Source organism: Oncorhynchus nerka, linkage group LG15, assembly GCF_034236695.1.
Source record: "Oncorhynchus nerka isolate Pitt River linkage group LG15, Oner_Uvic_2.0, whole genome shotgun sequence".
NCBI classification, from domain to species: Eukaryota; Metazoa; Chordata; class Actinopteri; order Salmoniformes; family Salmonidae; genus Oncorhynchus; species Oncorhynchus nerka.
In genome coordinates this window covers 25,630,964-25,653,313 of record NC_088410.1, presented here as the reverse complement: position 1 = coordinate 25,653,313, position 22,350 = coordinate 25,630,964, and the positions used below count along the sequence as shown (strand labels likewise).

Here is a 22,350-nt window from a genome sequence, read left to right as displayed (position 1 = left end):
AATACTTCATGTAAATAAAAGTCATTTGGTCCTTACCCAGAGGGATGCTGTGTTCACTGATAATCTTCTCCTGCCCTCTAGAAGGTGAGGGAGCCCCTATGTCTATCAGGTTTATAGGACGTGGGACATGTGTTGAATTCTGGATGACTGTAAATGAGAAGTGAACATAAGTTACCTAGAAAATCTAGAAGAATAACATCTGTACAATAATAAACAGGAAACATGGATGACGATTCAGAATCCCGATACTGGTTTATTTGATCAGGAAGTCAAATTCTGGACATATTATTTCATAGTGAGAGCAAATGTTCTGTACCTCTAGGAGTCTCAGCCTTGTGCTGCTGTATGTCTGGCTTCATGACCGTCACTTCCCTCCCCACGTCCTCCATTTTGTGTATTACATCCTGGGTCTTGCTACTTTCACACGCGCCAGCGTGATTGGTTAGCGCCAGCTCCTGCGTCGGCGCTCCACTCTTCAGTATTTCAGCTTCCAAACACGTCTCTTCCAGGGCTGCCTTGAACTCCGGGTTGGGGAAATCATCCAGATCTGAACTGAGCTGTTCTGAGGCTACTGGGATGGGTGGCTGTGGCTGTGGCTGTGACTGTGGCTGTGGCTGTGACTGTGGCTGTGGCTGTGACTGTGGCAGTGGCTGTGGCAGTGACTGTGACTGTGACTGTGGCTGTGGCTGTGGCTGTGGCTGTGACTGTGGCTGTGGCTGTGACTGTGGCAGTGACTGGTCTGTGGGGCTGGGGTTTGTGCTAATCTCCCCATTTTTCTGCTCTGTAGGTATAGGATCCAACACCCCACCTCCTCTACCCAACTCGGTATCCTCTCTCTGGGCTAACTCCTTCTCAGAGCAGGGCCTGGGACTGGGGGTGGAGGTTGATCGTGGAGCCTCTCCCTCCTCCTCCTCCGTAGGATCCTTTTGGAGGTCTGAGGCTGACACATCCTCGTCATCCTGCAGCTCAGGGAGGTCCGGTTCGATGATGGAGTCGTCCTCTCCTACCTCGTCTACTGTGACCAGCTCCTCCATGTTCTTGGGGTACCAGCACTCACCCTCTGTGTCGTCCCCACTCTCCCACTCCTCCGCCTCGCTGTCTTTTTCTCTCTCATGCTTGCCACTTCGTTGAGGAGAAACAGACTTCTCTTTGGATCGCTGATCCTCAGCGGTTTCTCCCTGTAATGATACGGCATTTGTTTGTAGATAAGATATACTGTCAATGTCCAACTTCTGATTTACGTATTAATCTTACTTACTTTTAAAAATCCTATCACTTACGTTATTTTCAGTCATCTCTATTTCCGGTTTCTCCTGGTGTCTCATGGTGGGTTTCTTGCTCCTTCCCCACGTCGGGGAGCCTCCTCTCTGTCTTCTGTCTTCTCCTGTCCTGGTGGGTAGAGACTCCTCTCCCAGCTCTGACTCTGAGTGTCTGGATCTGTGGTAGTCCCCTCCATCCCTCCTCTTTGACTTGACTCTCCCCTCCTCATGTCTCTGGTACTGTGGCCTCAGGGGCTTCTCTGGCTTATACAGGTGCTGTGTTTTGTAGGAGTCCTCATCCATGTTCCTGTATGAAGGGAAGGGGGGCATCCCCTGAGGGCTACACCGCGGGTGGGGGTACCAGTCTCCCCCCCTCATCCCCTCCCCTCTTCCTCCTCCTCTTTGGTCCGCTGATCTGGGACTGATCCGCTCGGAGGGTTTCAGGTACGGCTTGTTCCGTCGATCCTGATTCCTCCCGTTCAGCCTGTCGTCATCCACTGTACCTCCGTTCCTCCATGGCACCTCGTCCCTTTCCCTCTCTCGTTCTCTGTCCTCGTCCCCCTTTCTCATGTGTTTGGCGGTCCAGGAGCCCCGTTCCGGGCCTCTTCGGCAGGGTGCCCCCTGCGGGCTGTGGGCTGAACTACAGGAGGTAAAGCTGGGGCTGTGGGAGCGAGGGCTCAGAGAGCGGCTGATGGGACTACGGGACCGCGCTCTCTCTGGCATGTAGCTGGGAGGAAATAATATCATTAACATGCAGTTTGTAGTCAGGAAGTAGTGTTGGATCATTTCATCCATTATTTGTCGTTTTGTAGATCGATCGTACATAGACAATCGCATATTACAACAAAAGATTGCCGCTAAGAAAATGTACAAGGAAAGAATGAAACAAGTGGCCTTACTGATCAGTCTCCTGCATCTCGTCCCTTTCCCTCAGAGAGTTGATATCCTGGATGATTGAATCAACGTCTTTCCCTGGTTTCTGTATGAACAGAGCGTTTCACACCACAACGTGATACTGTACTGTAGATTCAGTACACAGTTGGTGTGAGCTAAATAAAAACTGTAATAACCATTTCAACACCACATTGTCAACCCAATACAACTCACCTTGAGCTGAAGCTCCTTGTATCTCTTGGACATCCTGATCAGTAGTTTCTGATCGTTGATCGTGGCTGGAGTCAGCTGGTAGTATTGAACCATAGCCTGGGCCGCCTCAATGTACGCCATCTCCACAAACGCCTGTGGGGTGAAGAGGAAGAGGAGGAGGAGGAGGAAGAACTTTATTGATCCATTTTCCCTTAGAGTCCAAGATAATGTGTCTTACATTTGACCCCAAGCCCTTCTAAAGGCATGCAAACACAGGGTATTCACAGTGCAGGCTGACACACCCCATGCAGATTTTAGGGCTTAAGTGCCTTGCTCAAGGGCACAACGGCAGTTGAGTGGAGTGAGAGAAAGACACCAATGTTAGACATCTGTTTGTGACAGTTTAATGTCCTTTTTTTCAAATAACATTTTTGCAATAACATATGTCAAACAAGGTGCGAGCAAATCTTCTATATCCCAGCTAGGTGTCATATTTCATTGGCATCATAAATCAAAAAGACAGTTACAATCTGCTCAGATACATTTCTGGGTAACCAACACCCATGATTTTAGTGTAGTCGAGCCCCTTGACTGTGATGTGGGTGACATTAACGAGTCATTTTAATACAGTGTCTGATAAATGAAATTCTAGAGACTGAGTGAGACATCATGTTCTGTGATAAAATGGTTGGATGGACCGTAGGGGAAAAAAGACATCATTATCACATTACAATAGAAAATGGTCCATGAAACTGAAGGAAAAGGCATCTTATCATATTACAAGATAATATGAAGTGGAAACAATTCATCTGGTCTATAGCAACACAGGGGTATTGGTCATAGCAACACAGGGGTACTGGTCCATAGCAACACAGGGGTACTGGTCCATAGCAACACAGGGGTATTGGTCCATAGCAACACAGGGGTATTGTGTACTTGTGTTTGGAGTTGTGTGGTTGTGTTTGGAGTTGTGTGGTTGTGTTTGGAGTTGTGTGGTTGTGTTTGGAGTTGTGTACTTGTGTTTGGAGTTGTGTGGTTGTGTTTGGAGTTGTGTGGTTGTGTTTGGAGTTGTGTACTTGTGTTTGGAGTTGTGTACTTGTGTTTGGAGTTGTGTGGTTGTGTTTGGAGTTGTGTGGTTGTGTTTGGAGTTACACTCATGTTTTAAGAGAATAACATTGTACTGTACCTGGTGGGTAGAGCGCATGAGGATGTAGTTGGTGACTTTCCCGAAGGGCAGTCCCAGGTTGATGACATCATTCTCTGTGCAGCTGCCCTCGGGGAGGTTGCAGATGTGGACCACCCGTCCTGTGATTGATTTCCTGGGTGGAAATACCTAAAATAAAGAGAAATAAGAAAAATGCATCAGTATGTTTATTACTGTTAAAACATCATACGATTTGTGTAATATTTCACTATACTTCATGTATTATTTACACTAGTAAAAGTCTGATTAAAATAATCAATTACAGGTATGCTCTTATCTAAAATTACAAATATGAAAAAACATGTCCGCTTTTAAGAAAACAGCACAATGATCTGAGAAATGATCAAACAGAAATGCAGTCCATTCTAGGCTGCTGCTGTCTTCTTCCCTCTTTTTGGAAGACTTTTAAGGTCAATGAAAATATTTGACCCTACTTCAGCCACAGACTGTAGACCTGGACTAGACTGTGGGGAACTATTTCCTCTCTAATGTCAAAGCACTTCAACATTATCACTCACACTCAGCGACAGAATGTGATGTATCCCTCCACTCTTAGAGCGTATCCCTCCACCTCAGTGGCTCTGCTATAAATAGATCCCTGGTGAAGCGACACAGTCGCCGTGACAGCGTGACAATGATAATGAGAGCTTTCTCGCTTGGATTTGGGAACATGTCAGCTGACCAGGTACAGACATACATAGCACACACACACACAAAGACCCAGACATCCCAGTCATCTTTGTCACTAATCCCTCTGGATTGCCAAGTATAGCAACCCCCGGTGCTCCTCTCCCCCCACCTCCTCCCTGCCCCCCCTCTCCCTCTCAGAGTGGTGTGACTTACACCCAGGGGCAGCACTCAGCTCTGAGGTAAAAACCATTGGCCTCTCGGCTGACTGACAAATGGCCAACAAAGTAAGTGAATGAAGAGGGCGTCAACACTGTTCCCTAATAGCTACGACACCAGATGTAATGGAAATCAGCATCATGGGTCAACCTATGGAATATATCAACCACTGTGTTGTTCAGTTGATACAGCACTGGATATACAGTAGCATATGGTACTGTACACTACTCAGACATTTAATGTTCACTTATGGGAAGACATTCAACATATCTTTCTTTTTTATGGATCTGTAAACTTTAATTCTGCATTGTTGGAAGAGGACCCGTAACTAAGTATTTCGCTGTTAGACTACACCTGTTGTTTACAAAGAATGTGACAAATACGATTTGATTGGATTTGTATTTGGAAATTCCAGGCCAAACCGGGATCGTTCCTAACCCTAACTTTCACCTTCAGATCACTTCAAAGCAAAATGTGTTTATGTGTCACATAAAACAGTACTGACAGACAGTCCCTGACAGCCGGGGGTTTGGGTGACCATGACATTACCCAGGACGGTCATAAGTCCCTCCATGTTCTCCCCTAACCTCTGTCCTCTCGACTGTACAATATGTCAGTTAGTGCTGGATTTCTTCAGATCAGACTTATAAGAAGAACAACACTGCAGCCTATCAGACCTGATCTGTCCTTAACCATGACGTTACCCCAGAGACGGGCTGCCCAGCTAGCCTGACAGACCTGATCTGTCCTTAACCATGACGTTACCCCAGAGACGGGCTGCCCAGCAAGCCTGACAGACCTGATCTGTCCTTAACCATGACGTTACCCCAGAGACGGGCTGCCCAGCTAGCCTGACAGACCTGATCTGTCCTTAACCATGACGTTACCCCAGAGACGGGTTGCCCAGCTAGCCTGACAGACCTGATCTGTCCTTAACCATGACGTTACCCCAGAGACGGGCTGCCCAGCTAGCCTGACAGACCTGATCTGTCCTTAACCATGACGTTACCCCAGAGACGGGCTGCCCAGCTAGCCTGACAGACCTGATCTGTCCTTAACCATGACGTTACCCCAGAGACGGGCTGCCCAGCTAGCCTGACAGACCTGATCTGTCCTTAACCATGACGTTACCCCAGAGACGGGCTGCCCAGCTAGCCTGACAGACCTGATCTGTCCTTAACCATGACGTTACCCCAGAGACGGGCTGCCCAGCTAGCCTGACAGACCTGATCTGTCCTTAACCATGACGTTACCCCAGAGACGGGCTGCCCAGCTAGCCTGACAGACCTGATCTGTCCTTAACCATGACGTTACCCCAGAGACGGGCTGCCCAGCTAGCCTGACAGACAGTCCCCCTCTTACCTCTACCCTTTGTCCTCTCTGCCTTCTGTAAAATGTCCGGTAGTGATGGATTTCTTGCGAAAAGATTCCCTTTACAGGTAAGAACAACACTGTAGCCTGACTAGGGTTGCAAAGGGAGGGTATATTAGTGGTAACTTTCTAAGTTTACCAGTACACTACAACATGCTAAATATAAATCATTAACTTAGTGAACACCATTGGTGTTACATATGAGCGTTTCAGCATGAAGTATCCTTTATTTATACACACAGTTGTTTATTTTACGAAGCCAATATGTCTTTGTTGTAAATGTTTTAGCGCCAAACTAGTGGCAGTTGTGAAAAAAGTCAATAGTTGGAAGAGTTGTAGAGTTAATTGAAAATAATGCCATTGTTGATTAGAAGCTTTTTTCATTAATTAGGCTATTTTCTCTTGAAACTGGACAATATGGATACATATATGAAAAATGACTACTTTAAGAAATAGTTATTAAAGTATAAATTGCCAAAGTTACCATAGATTGCCACAGATTACCTGTTAATTACCAAGATTACTGAAAGTTCTGTTTGCAACCCAAGCCTGACGGGCCTAAACTGTCCTTAATCATGATACTACCCAGAGAACCATGATTCTACCCCAGGGACGGGCCGCCCAGCCTGCTTGACAGACAGGCACACATGTGGGACAGTCTGGGATCTGATTCTCCTGGGTCTGGGCCTGAGTCAGTAACAGTAGCCAGGGCCAGCGATGGTGTTGTTGTTATAAGGAACTTGTACAGAGGAAATCTAGCACCAACAGATGTTTTACAAGTGGTAGAGAGGACAGGGGGACGGGGATATTGAAGTACTGATGTTGCTCTGTTTTTAAAGTTTCCTTTCGCTGCCACCCCCCGTAACGTCCCTGATGCGAGTTTGAGTAATGCCCATCGACCTTCTGTAAACTAACTTGATTGTCTTTTTAAAAAATCAAACGTGCATTGTGCTTGATGGTCCCTATACACCCCAGGTCACAGGCTAAAATGGGGGAACAGTTACCAGCGTATCTGTATAGCTACCTATTTCCAATAAGGAACACTGCTACATTTGATAGTAGACAGAAAACTATACTATACTAGTAGATGTGATGAGTTGGGAAAGTTGTGCCAAAAGAACATTGCTACTATGCTGCTACCCTATAATCCTCCCCTCAACCCAAGATTAGAACCAAGATGTTACACCCCAAGATTAGAACCAAAATGGTGCACCCCAAGATTAGAACCAAGATGTTTACACCCCAAGATTAGAACCAAGATGTTACACCACAAAATTACAAACAAGATGGTACACCCCAACATTAGAACCAAGATGTTACACACCAAGATTAGAACCAAGATGTTACACCACAAAATTACAACCAAAATGGTACACCCCAACATTAGAACCAAGATGTTACACACCAAGATTAGAACCAAGATGTTACACCCCAAGATTAGAAGCAAAATGTTACACCCCAAGATTAGTAGGTAGTTTATGTGAAGAACATTGCTACTGTGCTGCTATACCCTAGACTAATCCGCTATCCCCAATGTTAATCTATTCAAAGCCCTGATTGCCTACAGGGTTAAATAACTGTCGTTTAACTGCCCCTGGCCTGCCACCTGATTTTAACGGTTTCAGATGCGAGAGTGATAATTCTATTAGCGGCTCTGTGCCAACTACCACTAAGCTAAGCTAGCTATCTAGCTAGCGCACACATACACACACACACACACACACACACACACACACGAAAGGTCACCGCAGCCCAGTCAGTAAACAGCTACAAAAATAGACAGCAACAGGCTGTTAATGTCCTTGAGGTGAACGAGGGAAGAAGAGTCTTGCCACCGGCCCGGCCGGTCGTCGGGGTTGTATCAGTCAGAGTGTTTGCCTTGTAAATATGTGGTCCAGCGATCTGGACACTTGTTCATGCTTTTACATCCTTTGGATCCATAAATTGAGGGTCAAACAGTGTCTGTTTCTGGGCTTGGGGAAGATGTTGACGCTTCTAAATCACAGATCTTGGATCAGATTACCCTAGTCATAAACCATTAGGAGGATGAATGTCTGACCTTGTATCACTGGTTAAGGGCTAGACCTCTTCATACAGCCTGAGCCTTACCCCTGACTTGAGGGTCATACAGTGTAAATGTTCTTGGGCTGTGGAAAGATGTCAGCGCTTCTTAAACACAGCTCTAGGATTTTTTTTATTTAATGAGGCAAGTCAGTTAAGAACAAATTCTTATTTTCAATGATGGCCTAGGAACAGTGGGTTAACTGTCTTGTTCAGGTTGCAGAAAGACAGATTTTTGTCCTTGTCAGCTCGGGGATTCGATCTAGCAACCTTTCGGTTACTGGCCCAGCGCTCTAACCACTAGGCTACCTACAGCAGCAGTGACATTACCCCTTGCTTCAATTTGAACTATTTAGAATGGTGTAACAAAAAATAAGCTAAAGACAATTTCTTTACTATAAATCTATGTATTGTAGTGTATTGCAGACCAAAAGGAACCACTGGTCCTTACGTTGACATGGGACATTGTTAGTGTGTATATGACTAATTTAGCTGATCTACAACAGCTGTGGATGGACTGGAGTGTTGCTGTTGATTAGTGTGTGGAGGCTGACAACGGCAGATGATTTATACATCTCGTAAACGTGATTGGGTTTACTGGGGTACAGAGAGCTGCATTTCTGTTGGGAGATTGTATTACAAATCACACACTATCTGACCTTCAGATCTGGGTTCAAATACTGTTTCTAATACTTTATCTGGGCTTACTTGAGCTTCACCGAGCGCGATGGAACCAATAGAATAGTTGTAAAAGTGCAATCCCCGAACATCTGGCGCTCAAGGTAGACTAGAGCAAACTGTTAGTATTTGAAAGATTTCAAATAGTATTTGAACTGTGGTCTGGTGACCTATTCATCAGGAAATGAAGTGAAGTTACAATTGAAATACATGAGGCAGTTAGTTAAGTTACCGGAACGGCCTGGCAAATGTCATTGCGGCTAGTAAACCACATTTGAAAAGTGTGACTGGAATGATATGACATTGTGATGGTCTTTGATGTCACTGTTCAATTGATATTGACTTTGCAATCAATTACAAGAAAGACAGATGAAAAAAAAGAGAGATCAAGAGAGAGAGAGATGTTTTCGTGCACCAGTGAATGTTTTGATACTGCTACCAAGAGTCAATCAAACATGCTTGCAAATTCCCACTTTCACTCTCAGCAGTCTCAGCAGTAGTTCCGCCCCATAGACAAAACACAAAACCCACAGCCCTTTACACCCATACCCATATACGGGTTAAAAGTGGCAGATTTGGACACTAATAAGCTCTTAAATTGGAGAGCAGTGGCTGTACAGTAACATGCTATACATGACGTCAGAGCTCAGGCTTTGCGCTTCACAGCTATGAATGGGTTTTGACTGACAACCATTCTGAACATGAGCACCACGAGTGACAAGAAGTTGCTTCCCCCCCTCACGCTAATTGGGCAACTTTTAGCAAATGTTTGGTTGTCTGAGTGAGGTCAATTCTGTAAATTACAAGGACTCTATGTATTTTGAAAGATGAGACGATGAGGATTATTATAAATATCGCTTCAATGTCATTCATACAAGCCAAACACCTGTCAGTCCAGATGTGCACTTCACATGTCCATATCATGTTTGATGTCCAGTTACAAGATGACATGGTGTTATAACCTGGGTTGTCCTGATCAGAATGAGTCTGTTTGTTGTATTGTGAAGACAATGTGAGGACCACACATCTGAATGCTCGGATGACTCTATTCCATGCGCACCAAATGTACGATCTGCTTCTCTGAATTGCCTTGTGAAAGCCTTACACTGTAAGATCCTATTTTATAACTCATGTTTGCAATAGACCAAGCATTTAAATGATGCTTACCAGACCCTGACTGCGATTTAATGGACCACTTTACACTCTCAACCAAACGTTTAATTTTGAACTATACACTTTACACTCTCAACCAAACGTTTAATTTTGAACTATGCACTTTACACTCTCAACCAAACGTTTAATTTTGAACTATGCACTTTACACTCTCAACCAAACGTTTAATTTTGAACTATGCACTTTACACTCTCAACCAAATGTTTAATTTTGAACTATACACTTTACATTCTCAACGTTTAATTTTGAACTATACACTTTACATTCTCAACCAAACGTTTAATTTTGAACTATACACTTTACATTCTCAACGTTTAATTTTGAACTCTACACTTTACACTCTCAACCAAACGTTTAATTTTGAACTATACACTTTACACTCTCAATGTTTAATTTTGAACTATACACTTTAAACTCTCAACGTTTAATTTTGAACTATACACTTTACACTCAACCAAACGTTTAATTTTGAACTATACACTTTACACTCTCAACGTTTAATTTTGAACTATACACTTTACACTCTCAACGTTTAATTTTGAACTATACACTTCACAGTCTCAACGTTTATTTTTGAACTATACACTTTACACTCTCAACGTTTATTTTTGAACTATACACTTTACACTCTCAACGTTTAATTTTGAACTATACACTTTACACTCTCAACGTTTAATTTTGAACTATACACTTTACACTCTCAACGTTTAATTTTGAACTATACACTTTACACTCTCAACGTTTAATTTTGAACTATACACTTCACACTCTCAACGTTTAATTTTGAACTATACACTTTACACTCTCAACGTTTAATTTTGAACTATACACTTCACAGTCTCAATGTTTATTTTTGAACTGTGTAAAGTGTATACTTTACACTCTCAACCAAACGTTATGACTAACAGCGTGCTGTTCCCCTCGAGAGACATTCCTGTTTGTTTATCCAACGTTGGATGAACGTTAGATCCTTGTCGTTGTACGACCAGGATGCTGACCACAGTTTCTCCCGGCGTTCCTAAAACAGAGGGCCCGGCCACGCCTTGGATCGCCGTGGAGTCCCCTTGGTTTAAAACTCAACCTCTCTGCACCGCCAAGCCCTCCTGTGGATCTGTGTGTGGGCTTGAGGTCTCGATTCTGTTTCAGTTATTTCATTTGGCCGTTAAATGAAAGACACTTTTGCATATTGTTTTCATGTATAATGCATTGTAGTTAAGCCCTATATTTAATTGGACTCTGCATATCAATACTACTACTAAAGATAAATGAAGATATCCGCAGTGCTTGTATCAGGTACTTTGAGTTTGAGAAAAACTAATGGCAAAGACCTAGGCTATGAATACAAATCATTATGTTATAATAATTTGGAACTTGATATTCAAGTGTGCTACGACAAAATCACAAAAGTCTCAAACCATACCATAGACTAGTTGACAGTTTAGCTGATAGAGTGTCTGTTGACTATTATATATTTTTTAACAGACCACCAAAGTCATTTTTCTATAGGCTACCCTGCAAGGCTTGTATTTTGCTGGGAACAACACCACCTCCATCTGTTGGGTTGTTGGTAGGGACAGGTGTAGTGTTTACAGGGCTAACATTAGCACACCACTGACATGAATAAAGGCCTCGTAAATCAAAGGGGGTCAAACAGATACATAGGTTTCTGTGGAAGCCTTTCTAGCCTGGTCCCACATCTGTTTGTGCTTGCCAACTTGGTAAGACCGAACAGACAGGTTGGGAACCAGGCTAGTTTTTTGTAGGAGTTCCACAATTCACATCAAATGTTTTTAAATCTCCAATTAAAGGTGTTGCCTAACAACAGTTGACAATGTTAAAAGGTGTTGCCTAACAACAGTTGACAATGATAAAAGGTGTTGCCTAACAACAGTTAACAATGATAAAAGGTGTTGCCTAACAACAATTGACAATGATAAAATGTGTTGCCTAACAACAGTTGACAATGATAAAAGGTGTTGCCTAACAACAGTTGACAATGTTAAAAGGTGTTTCCTAACAACAGCTGATGATGTTGAAAGGTGTTGCCTAACAACAGTTGACAATGATAAAAGGTGTTGCCTAACAACAGTTGACAATGATAAAAGGTGTTGCCTAACAACAATTGACAATGATAAAAGGTGTTGCCTAACAACAGTTGACAATGTTAAAAGGTGTTTCCTAACAACAATTGACAATGATAAAAGGTGTTGCCTAACAACAATTGACAATGTTAAAAGGTGTTGCCTAACAACAATTGACAATGATAAAATGTGTTGCCTAACAACAGTTGACAATGATAAAAGGTGTTGCCTAACAACAGTTGACAATGTTAAAAGGTGTTTCCTAACAACAATTGACAATGTTAAAAGGTGTTGCCTAACAACAATTGACAATGATAAAAGGTGTTGCCTAACAACAATTGACAATGTTAAAAGGTGTTGCCTAACAACAATTGACAATGATAAAAGGTGTTGCCTAACAACAGTTGACAAGGAAGAAATGTGAACATGTTCATAGTGGAAAGGGACGGAGGCCTATTCCAAGTCAAAATAGGGATAAAGCAGCCACACAACACAAAAACATGATGGGATTTGAGCCCCATATTTTCTCGCTATAGATGACTATCACTCAGTCAAATCCTCAATTCAACGACTTAAAAATACTTAACCTCGGACAAGAAATAGCTCCAAAAGTTTCCTCAATTAATTACACAGATAAAATGGCCACCTATAAATGCCACGCTGAAATAGCCCGACAAGCCGTCATGGGGATACTCTACACCTCAAGTAAACCCAAGTAAGACCTCACATCAAAAAGTATGCTGCCAGACACACACACACACAGATGCGCACAGACACACACACATACGGATGCAGGCACACACGTCACCCCTCTCCTCACCACCTCTCCTGATGGAGAGGGTGTCATGGCCACGTGGCACCTCCAAGCCAAGCTGACCTGTCATATGGTTTAAACGGGGTGTAACAACTGTTTCTTACATATACCACATGGCACAAATACTATAATATAACATAATAAAATAGAATGGATCATTGGTGAAAAAGGATGAATCTATCATTTAAAAAAAGCTATAGTGAAAATGTCACGACTTCCACTGAAGTCGGTTCCTCTCCTTGTTCGGCCGTCGACGTCACCGGTCTTCTAGCCATCGCCCATCCACCTTTCATTTTCCATTTGTTTTGTCTTGTTTTCCCACACACCTTGTTTACATTTCCCTCATTACTTGTCGTGTATTTAACCCTCTGTTCCCCCCCATGTCTGTGTGTGAAATTGTTTATTGTCAAGGCTGGCACGCTTCCGGCTGTTTTGCACCGGGTTTTGTTTTGTGACGCGGTTGCGTTCTGTGCAAATGGTTGCCTAAGTAAAGTGCTTTGTCCACTCATCTCTGCTCTCCTGCGCCTGACTTCCATGCACCAGCTACACTCACCGCTTGACAGAAAATGAAATAACACACGTAAAAAGATCTATTCATACTCCAAGTAAATGAATACCAACAATTCAACAGTTACATGTATAAACCGTTATTATCTGGCCAAAGCCTACGGGGGTTTTGTAGCTGTGTAACTACATCTTCGCATACGGTTGCGATTGAATCAGTTAGACCCCTTTCATCACTAAAGAGAAAGCTGAAATCTGTGTTTACAAGCCAGGCATTTAATTACATAGTTTGTAGTCGGATATATCAGTTAGAAATCAAATCAACACACAACATCAACAAATAGTATAAAAAGCAACAAAAATGAACCGTGATTATGAAAATCCATCTCGCCACAGCCAATGTCTTTTTTTGCCACTTTGCACTGTAGAGTCCTCGCATATGGTTGTGATAAAGTCCATTAGACCCATTTTATCACTAAAGAGAGAGCTTAAATCTGTTCATTTCACACACGCGTTTTCAAGCCAGGCATTTAATTACATAGTTTGCCGGAGATATCAGTTTAAATGGAGTTAAGTTGTCTAGCAAAGACAAAAGCTTCTCTCTGGATCCACAGCTGTCAACAAGGCCTTTCGCTGGTCCGTTATTTTCCACTGACACAACACACAACCCCATCCGCCACCACAGCTTAGATATCCTAATAGCTGAAACACAGTTGAAGTGCGTACGCTCAAAACCAGAGAGATGTGGAGGGAAGCCAGTGGTCAAACTAAAACAAGAGTGCACATCTCAGTCAAAATGGCTCTTTAGTTCTTGAAATAAAAAAATATACTGTATTTAAAAATACATCAAATAAGTAGAACTGACTGGAGAAACTGCCATACAACATGAAAAATACACCTTGGCACAAATACATAGCCTACTATGTGCCCCCATGTTGGGCCCCCGTGTTGAGCCCTTCCTCTGCCATGCTCTCTCTAGGCACAGAGGCAAGCCGGGATAGACACATTCAATTATATTAATAACTTTAAGAGCAGAGACTGTGCGCCAAAGATGGTGGTTAAAGTAAAATACTTCACTCAGGCCATTTACTATTGAAAAAAAATAGTTGGTTCCTGTCTACTTAAGCTGTGATAGCATGGGTCTGGTCTACTTAGTTCATTGACTTCCATTGAAACAGAAGAAACGAGGGAGTGGGATGTCTCTCTTCCTCTTCCAGTCTCTGCTGTGCGCAAAGTAGAGAATCCCACACATGTGAAGAAGCTTCAGACCTTTAGCTGTCGGGAAGAGGGTTCCAGAAAACATGGATCTGCAGCCACTCCGTAACTTGAATTAAAAAGCCATACTAAATTCTTTTTAGTGTTTTATAAATGATTGTAATGCATATAATGCTTAGAATTTGCAATGCTTATACATGTTTATAAATGCACTATTACTACTCATTTATTGGGAGTGTATTTACTACGTATAAATAGTTGATGCATGTTGACTAGTTAAATTAAAGTAATATTTTATATTATAAAGTCATTATAAAGTGTTACCATAAAATCAATCTGTCCTTCAGCCCAAATGTACTATATGTATTTCACAAAAGCATGTATTCACTAATCTGGATATACAAGATCCAAAACATTGACCTTTAAATGGTTTAATCATGCTTATTAATGAAAGTTATTGTAAAGCGTTACCCCAAACTACAGTCCTTATATCTCATTCAGTAGGGCATTTACAGTTTATGTTTCACAGCAGCATTGTATCGGATCTGGATAAGAGAAAGCCAAACGTTTATCTGACCTTTTACCAGTTTAAGTAACCCAACCTGTACAATCTGTCGTATTTAGCCTGCACGAATTTACATCCACACACAGCAGGAGCACATATCCCCTAATCTGGATAAGAGAAAGCCAAACGTTTATCTGACCTTTTACCAGTTTAAGTAGCCCAACCTGTACAATCTGTCGTATTTAGCCTGCACGAATTTACATCCACACACAGCAGGAGCACATATCCCCTAATCTGGATAAGAGAAAGCCAAACGTTTATCTGACCTTTTACCAGTTTAAGTAACCCAACCTGTACAATCTGTCGTATTTAGCCTGCACGAATTTACATCCACACACAGCAGGAGCACATATCCCCTAATCTGGATAAGAGAAAGCCAAACGTTTATCTGACCTTTTACCAGTTTAAGTAACCCAACCTGTACAATCTGTCGTATTTAGCCTGCACGAATTTACATCCACACACAGCAGGAGCACATATCCCCTAATCTGGATAAGAGAAAGCCAAACGTTTATCTGACCTTTTACCAGTTTAAGTAACCCAACCTGTACAATCTGTCGTATTTAGCCTGCACGAATTTACATCCACACACAGCAGGAGCACATATCCCCTAATCTGGATAAGAGAAAGCCAAACGTTTATCTGACCTTTTACCAGTTTAAGTAACCCAACCTGTACAATCTGTCGTATTTAGCCTGCACGAATTTACATCCACACACAGCAGGAGCACATATCCCCTAATCTGGATAAGAGAAAGCCAAACGTTTATCTGACCTTTTACCAGTTTAAGTAACCCAACCTGTACAATCTGTCGTATTTAGCCTGCACGAATTTACATCCACACACAGCAGGAGCACATATCCCTAATCTGGATAAGAGAAAGCCAAACGTTTATCTGACCTTTGACCAGTTTAAGTAACCCAACCTGTACAATCTGTCGTATTTAGCCTGCACGAATTTACATCCACACACAGCAGGAGCACATATCCCCTAATCTGGATAAGAGAAAGCCAAACGTTTATCTGACCTTTTACCAGTTTAAGTAACCCAACCTGTACAATCTGTCGTATTTAGCCTGCACGAATTTACATCCACACACAGCAGGAGCACATATCCCCTAATCTGGATAAGCGAAAGCCAAAACATTTGTCTGACCTTTGACCCAGGTGGGAGTTGGGTAAATCCAGCCCCTGACATGGGATAGGTTCTCATTACTCCAGCTGGTAGGTTAGCTCCGGATGATACATCTGGAGAAATGTGGAGGAAACAGGAACGACAGGACCATGAAACACATGGGATCGAGGGAAGTTTATGTTGTGTTAATTCTTGACTGTGAAGAAACCGGAAAATCACAATGACCGATGTTAAAATGTTGTCATGCTATCCTAGTTTTGCTTGTTATGTTTGTATCATGGCTGTTCTTGAAATTAAAGGACCAGTCTACTTCACAAGCTCACCTTAAAAATGTTAAATATTGGCTCCGATAAGAAAATACCACATTTCTATTATTTTATTATTATTATTATTTTATTTCATCTTTATTTAACTAGGCAAGCCAGTTAAGAACAAATTCTTATTTACAATGACGGCCTACCCCGGCCAAACCCGGACGACGCTGGGCCAATTGTGCACCGTCCTATGGGACTCCCAATCACGGCCGGATGTGATACAGCCTGGAATCGAACCAGGGACTGTAGGGACGCCTCTTGCACTGAGATGCAGTGCCTTAGACCGCTGCGACACTCGGGAGCCCAAAAATAAGTTGTACTCTCAAAATACTGTAATCTTTACTGAAAAAAAACGATAAACCCCAGACAAATAGTGTAAAAATACAAGTTGCACAATTAGTAATAGTAATTTACATCGATATTACAAGTTTTATTTGTGTTTTATAAGTACTATATTGAGATAATATCAACACATGCACGATCAAGTTAGCCCGATCTGCTCCCTACTCCCTAGATCGAAAAATCCAAAATGAGACCCATGCCATGCACCCTGCAGTCTAAAAATAGCAGCAGTTCCACCCCCATCTACCGCATATCTACCACATATCACATATTTCCCCTCTTAAAAACACCACAACACTGACCTTCAACCTCCAACCCGAAGTCTTTGAGACACAGACACACACTCCAACCTACCTTGATTGGCGGTGGAAGAGTAAGCCATGGAGTTATTCACTCCGCCGTTGTTCAGGCATCCTTCAGACGACCCGGCGGGACCGTAGTAGACGGCTCCGGCTGTGATTGTAGCACTGCGGACAGAACCGGACGCCACGAGAGGCTTGTTTTAGTTTCCTGACTAACTGATTGAGTGATCTGACTACCTGCAGTGCTCTGTCCTCCCTGGCTAGTCTATCTGGCTGACTAACTGATTGAGTGATCTGACTACCTGCACTGCTCTGTCCTCCCTGGCTAGTCTATCTGGCTGACTAACTGATTGAGTGATCTGACTACCTGCAGTGCTCTGTCCTCCCTGGCTAGTCTATCTGGCTGACTAACTGATTGAGTGATCTGACTACCTGCAGTGCTCTGTCCTCCCTGGCTAGTCTATCTGGCTGACTAACTGATTGAGTGATCTGACTACCTGCACTGCTCTGTCCTCCCTGGCTAGTCTATCTGGCTGACTAACTGATTGAGTGATCTGACTACCTGCAGTGCTCTGTCCTCCCTGGCTAGTCTATCTGGCTGACTAACTGATTGAGTGATCTGACTACCTGCACTGCTCTGTCCTCCCTGGCTAGTCTATCTGGCTGACTAACTGATTGAGTGATCTGTCTACCTGCACTGCTCTGTCCTCCCTGGCTAGTCTATCTGGCTGACTAACTGATTGAGTGATCTGTCTACCTGCACTGCTCTGTCCTCCCTGGCTAGTCTATCTGGCTGACTAACTGATTGAGTGATCTGTCTACCTGCACTGCTCTGTCCTCCCTGGCTAGTCTATCTGTCTGACTAACGGAAAAGTAAACGAATGAAAGAAAATTAAATAAAGAATGTTGCACACTCTATATACAGTATATCCCAATGATTTAATGGGTATTAATTACACCAATGTTTTGGGCATTATGCCCCTTCTGCAGGGACGCTACCGGAGACTAGTTTTAGATTTCTGACAGACTGACTACCCTCCCCTCGACTGTCCATGCCTGGCTGTTGCTATATCTTGTGACTGGGGTCCTCAAGTCTCATATTCAAAAGCCATTAAGGCTGTATATGGAACACAAGTGTAAAAATCTAATGCCTCGGCTGTCCGGGAATATTTACTTTGGGAATAACGGAGGAGATCAGAATAAGGTGAAGACATGACTTAATGGTCACAAGAGTATGACGATTAAACGTACAACATAAGGACACAAACTAATACATGAAGTAACTTATAAAGCATGTATAAACAGGTATAATGGCTTAATCATTAAAGTTATTACAATTTTGTAGCCTATATCTGACTGAAAAGTACCCTAAGAACAAACTTTCAGTGAAGCACATGCAACTCAACTGCTACGCAACACAAAAATGTACTACATTTAGGAAACGTTTTTGATAATACTTTGCAATAAGGTACACTTTCTAAAGCGTTTCTAATTATGTTATTCATGATTTATAATGCATTTACAAATGATTAAATAACCATTAATGTAGTTATAAACCCTTTAAACTCTATATGAATGGTACCCTATTGTAAAGGGTTTTTTCCTTATATCTGACTGAAAATACTTCTCAAACCCACAAAATGTCAAAACAAGATCAAAACAGAACACATTTAAGAAATAGTTTTAGCCTATACTGTATCTATCTGAAAGGCACCCTCAATACTGTACTTCACAACCCACGGTATGAGTGGAGCACGTCACACATGAGTCATTTGTTGTCAGTCACTCCCTATTCCTAGACAGGAAGAAGAAAGCCGTTTCTAGATCACACAGAAGCATATCAACGTGCTGTCTAATCTATTTGACCTCCATATAACTCATCCCTATAACTCACCCTTCAGAGTACAGCAAGCGGTTCTGCAGGTGTAGTTTACCTTTCACGTGCTGGTCCCAGTCCTGAAAACACACATCCAACCAAACCCAGTCAGATAGATAGACCCTGACTCGCTGAACGCTATCCCCTACCTCAGTGCAACCCCTTTGAGCACAGTGACACTCCCCCCTGTGTGTCTGGCCCTGATCATGGGTGGCTGGACTATAATTAAAGGGGCAACGACTTGGAGCGGAGAGCAACTGCTTCTGGAGCAGCTACAGTTAGCCTGGTCTCAGATCTGTTTGTGCTGTAGAGCCAACTTGTCATGCCAATGGGATATATGAGACCCAAAGGAGTTGGCTAGACCACACAAACAGATCTGGGACCAGGCTAACTGTAGTTGGCTCTGTTGGGTAATGATGTTACAACCTGCACACCACAGTAAAACTAAACTGTTCCTCACACCCCTGTTCAAGGAACAGGCCATTTACAGTTCAGTTCACACACACACTAATGAACTTGTAGTTGTTGAGCAAAGGATCTATTACAGAGCTTAACATTAGAAAGAGCAAGATGCTAAAGGGATTGAGTTCAATATTTACACCATAGAATCTACATGAACCTTCTTATGATGGGATAAAGGTCAGCCATTTTGGTCAGGAAGCAAACCATGGTTTGACAGTGTTGTGATATTGTGTAAAATAATGAATTTGAAGAATTTATCTGCGCTGTGTTTGTCAGCTAGCTAGCCAGACAGTTTTAGAGGAATGATTCCAATAATTATTCAAATAAACTGCCAATATGCCAACATTCCATTCAAACAATGCAGTCAACCCACAGCCAGGCACTGGCTGTAATCAGTTGATGATAGGACTTAGACAAGTTGTAAATGCAACAAGTACTGATTGTATCATATAATAGCACTCACATCATTCAAAGAAAACTAAAATAGAGACATTAATGGTCTGTTTACATGTATTTTTGTCACGCCCTGATCTGTTTCACCTGTCCTCATGCCTGTCTCCACCCCCTCCAGGTGTCGCCCCACTTCCCAATTATGTGCTTTATATTTATATATATATGTTCTCTGTCTGTTTGTTGCCAGTTCGTCTTGTTCGTTCAAGCTAACCAGCGTTTTCCTGTCAGCTCCTATCATTTCCCAGCCTCTCTTTCCTCGTCCTCCTGGTTTTTGATCTCTGCTTGTCCTGACCCTGTACCCGCCTGCCTGACCTCTCTGCCTGTCCCTGACCCTGAGTCCGCCTGCCATCCTGTACCTTGGCCTTACCCTGTTTCTTCGACCCCTGCCTGCCTTGACCTGTCTTTGCCTGCCATTGTTGCGGCAATAAACATTGTTACCTCGACAGTCTGCGCCTGGGTCTTACCTTGATCCGGGATAGTACGAACTGGCCATGACTGACCCAGCAGACCTGGACCATCTCCGCCACGCCATCTCCTCCCAAGGATCCGCCATTGGTGGGCACGAGGAGTTGCTTTGCGGTATGGTGGAGGGGTTCCAGGTTACAGCCGAATGTCACGACCAACCATTGGACATTTTGCTGGAGCAAGTCCGTGGGTTGCCTACTAGGCAGCCAATCATGATGGTAACCTCCCAGCCCCTCTGTAACCCGGCTGGCAGCAGCACCGTCACCCCAGTTTCCCGGGAACCCCACTTACCTCCACCAGAGCGCTATGATGGAGATTCCGGAACCTGCCGGGCCTTTCTCTCCCAGTGCTCCCTCGTTTTCGAGCTGCAGCCTTCTTCGTTCCCCTCGAAGAGTGCTGATGTTCGGGAGGGCACTCGTCTGGGCCACAGCGGTGTTGGAGCAATAATCTGCTATCTGCCTCAGTCTGGAGGTATTTGTGGCGGAGGTGAAAAAAGGTGTTCGTTGCTCCGATGTCCGGGAGAAAGGCTGCCCAGAAGTTACTCCAGCTTTGGCAGGACACCCTCAGTGTGGCAGACTATGCGGTGGAGTTCCGCACGCTATCAGCGGAGGGTACCTGGAACCCGGAAGCGCTGTTCGACACATTCCTGCATGGATTATTGAAGGTAATAAAGGATGAGCTGGCAGCCGGAGAACTACCAACGGATCTCGACTCACTCATCGCTTTAACCATCCAGATCGATGGTTGGCTACGGGAACGTAGGAGGCAGAAGAGTTTCGATTGCAGTCCCAATCGCTCACTCAGGGATCCCACCTTGCAGCTGATAAACTCCGGAAGTCCCCGAAAGGATCCGTGCTTACCCGAGTCTCTCCAACAGCCCCCGGAGACTGCCGATTCACCTCTTCCCGAGCCGACGCAGCTCGATAGGACTAGGCTGTCTCCAGCCGAGCGTGTACGCAGACTTGCGACCCAGAGGTGTCTGTATTGCGGTACTGCTAGTAATTTTGTGTCTACTTGTCCCTTCAGGAGACCTAGTTCATTCGTTGGAGTGAGCCACTGGTGGGTCTGAGAGATAATTGTTCTTCTCCCGTTACTCGCCTCCCTCTCTATGCCACCCTGCTGTGGGGCGATCAGTCCATGTCTCTCCAGGTGCTCATCGACTCGGGGGCCGATTTGAGTCTCATGGACAATACCCTGGCGTCCGAGCTGGGCATCCTCACACAACCCCTCTCCATTCCCATGGGTGTTAGAGTGCTGAATGGGCACTCTATAGGCTGGGTCACCCACCAGACCACCCCGTCAACCTACGAGTGTCGGGAACCACAGCGAGGCTATCCAATTCCTGCTGGTTGAGTCTCTGCAGGTTCCCATGGTATTGGGATTCTATTGGCTTCAGCGACACAATCCCTCCATTGACTGGGCTACTGGTGCCATTGTGGGATGGAGCCTGTCCTGCCACACTCGTTGCCTCAAGTCAGCTCTGCCTGCATCTTCCTGGGGGCTTGGAAATATCCCCGGACCTCTCCGCAAGCTCCACAGAGTACCAGGACCTCCGGAAGGGGTTCTGTAAGGCCCGGGCCACTGCGCTTCTGCAGCATCGACCAGTATCCAAGGAAGTCAAGTCTGAGGCACGGGCACGTCGCTTTAGGGCAGCAGCTACACCCCCGGAAGCCGAGACCTGTCTCCCCCGCTCCAAGATCACTAGCCCCTCTGCTGTTTGTCCTCTGTTACCCTGTACCCTCCGTATTTTTCCTACCTTTTCGGTGTCTAGAGTCAAAACCATGTCTGACTGCCCCTTGGCTTCTGTTTCTAAGCCCATCCCTCCCCTGTGTCATCGATGGCCAGCCAGCGTACACGGTGAGAGGCCTCCTGAGGGTTCAACCACGGGGCAGGGGTTTCCAGTACCTGGTTGACTGGGAGGGTTATGGCCCGGAGGAGAGGTGCTGGGTTCCCGCTAAAGACATCTTGGACCCGGCCCTCATCACCAACTTTCACCGCCGGCACCCCGGTCAACGAGGTATACACCCAGGTGGAACGCCAGGTGGCGTCCCTAGAAGTGGGGTGGTACTGTCACGCCCTGATCTGTTTCACCTGTCCTCGTACTTGTCTCCACCCACCTCCAGGTGTCACCCCTCTTCCCAATTA

General features: G+C 44.2%; 1 protein-coding gene across 1 annotated transcript in view; it reads right to left on the bottom strand.

Annotated features, from left to right (window-relative positions):
* rbm20 (RNA binding motif protein 20) overlaps window positions 1–22,350 on the bottom strand; it is a 73,321-nt gene that overhangs the window by 5,252 nt on the left and 45,719 nt on the right. Inside the window, 9 exon segments of the mRNA XM_065001357.1 lie at window positions 37–147; window positions 317–1,178; window positions 1,281–1,986; window positions 2,159–2,238; window positions 2,367–2,498; window positions 3,532–3,678; window positions 16,013–16,104; window positions 17,002–17,114; window positions 18,844–18,905. Coding sequence (XP_064857429.1) covers window positions 37–147; window positions 317–1,178; window positions 1,281–1,986; window positions 2,159–2,238; window positions 2,367–2,498; window positions 3,532–3,678; window positions 16,013–16,104; window positions 17,002–17,114; window positions 18,844–18,905 — 2,305 coding nt within the window.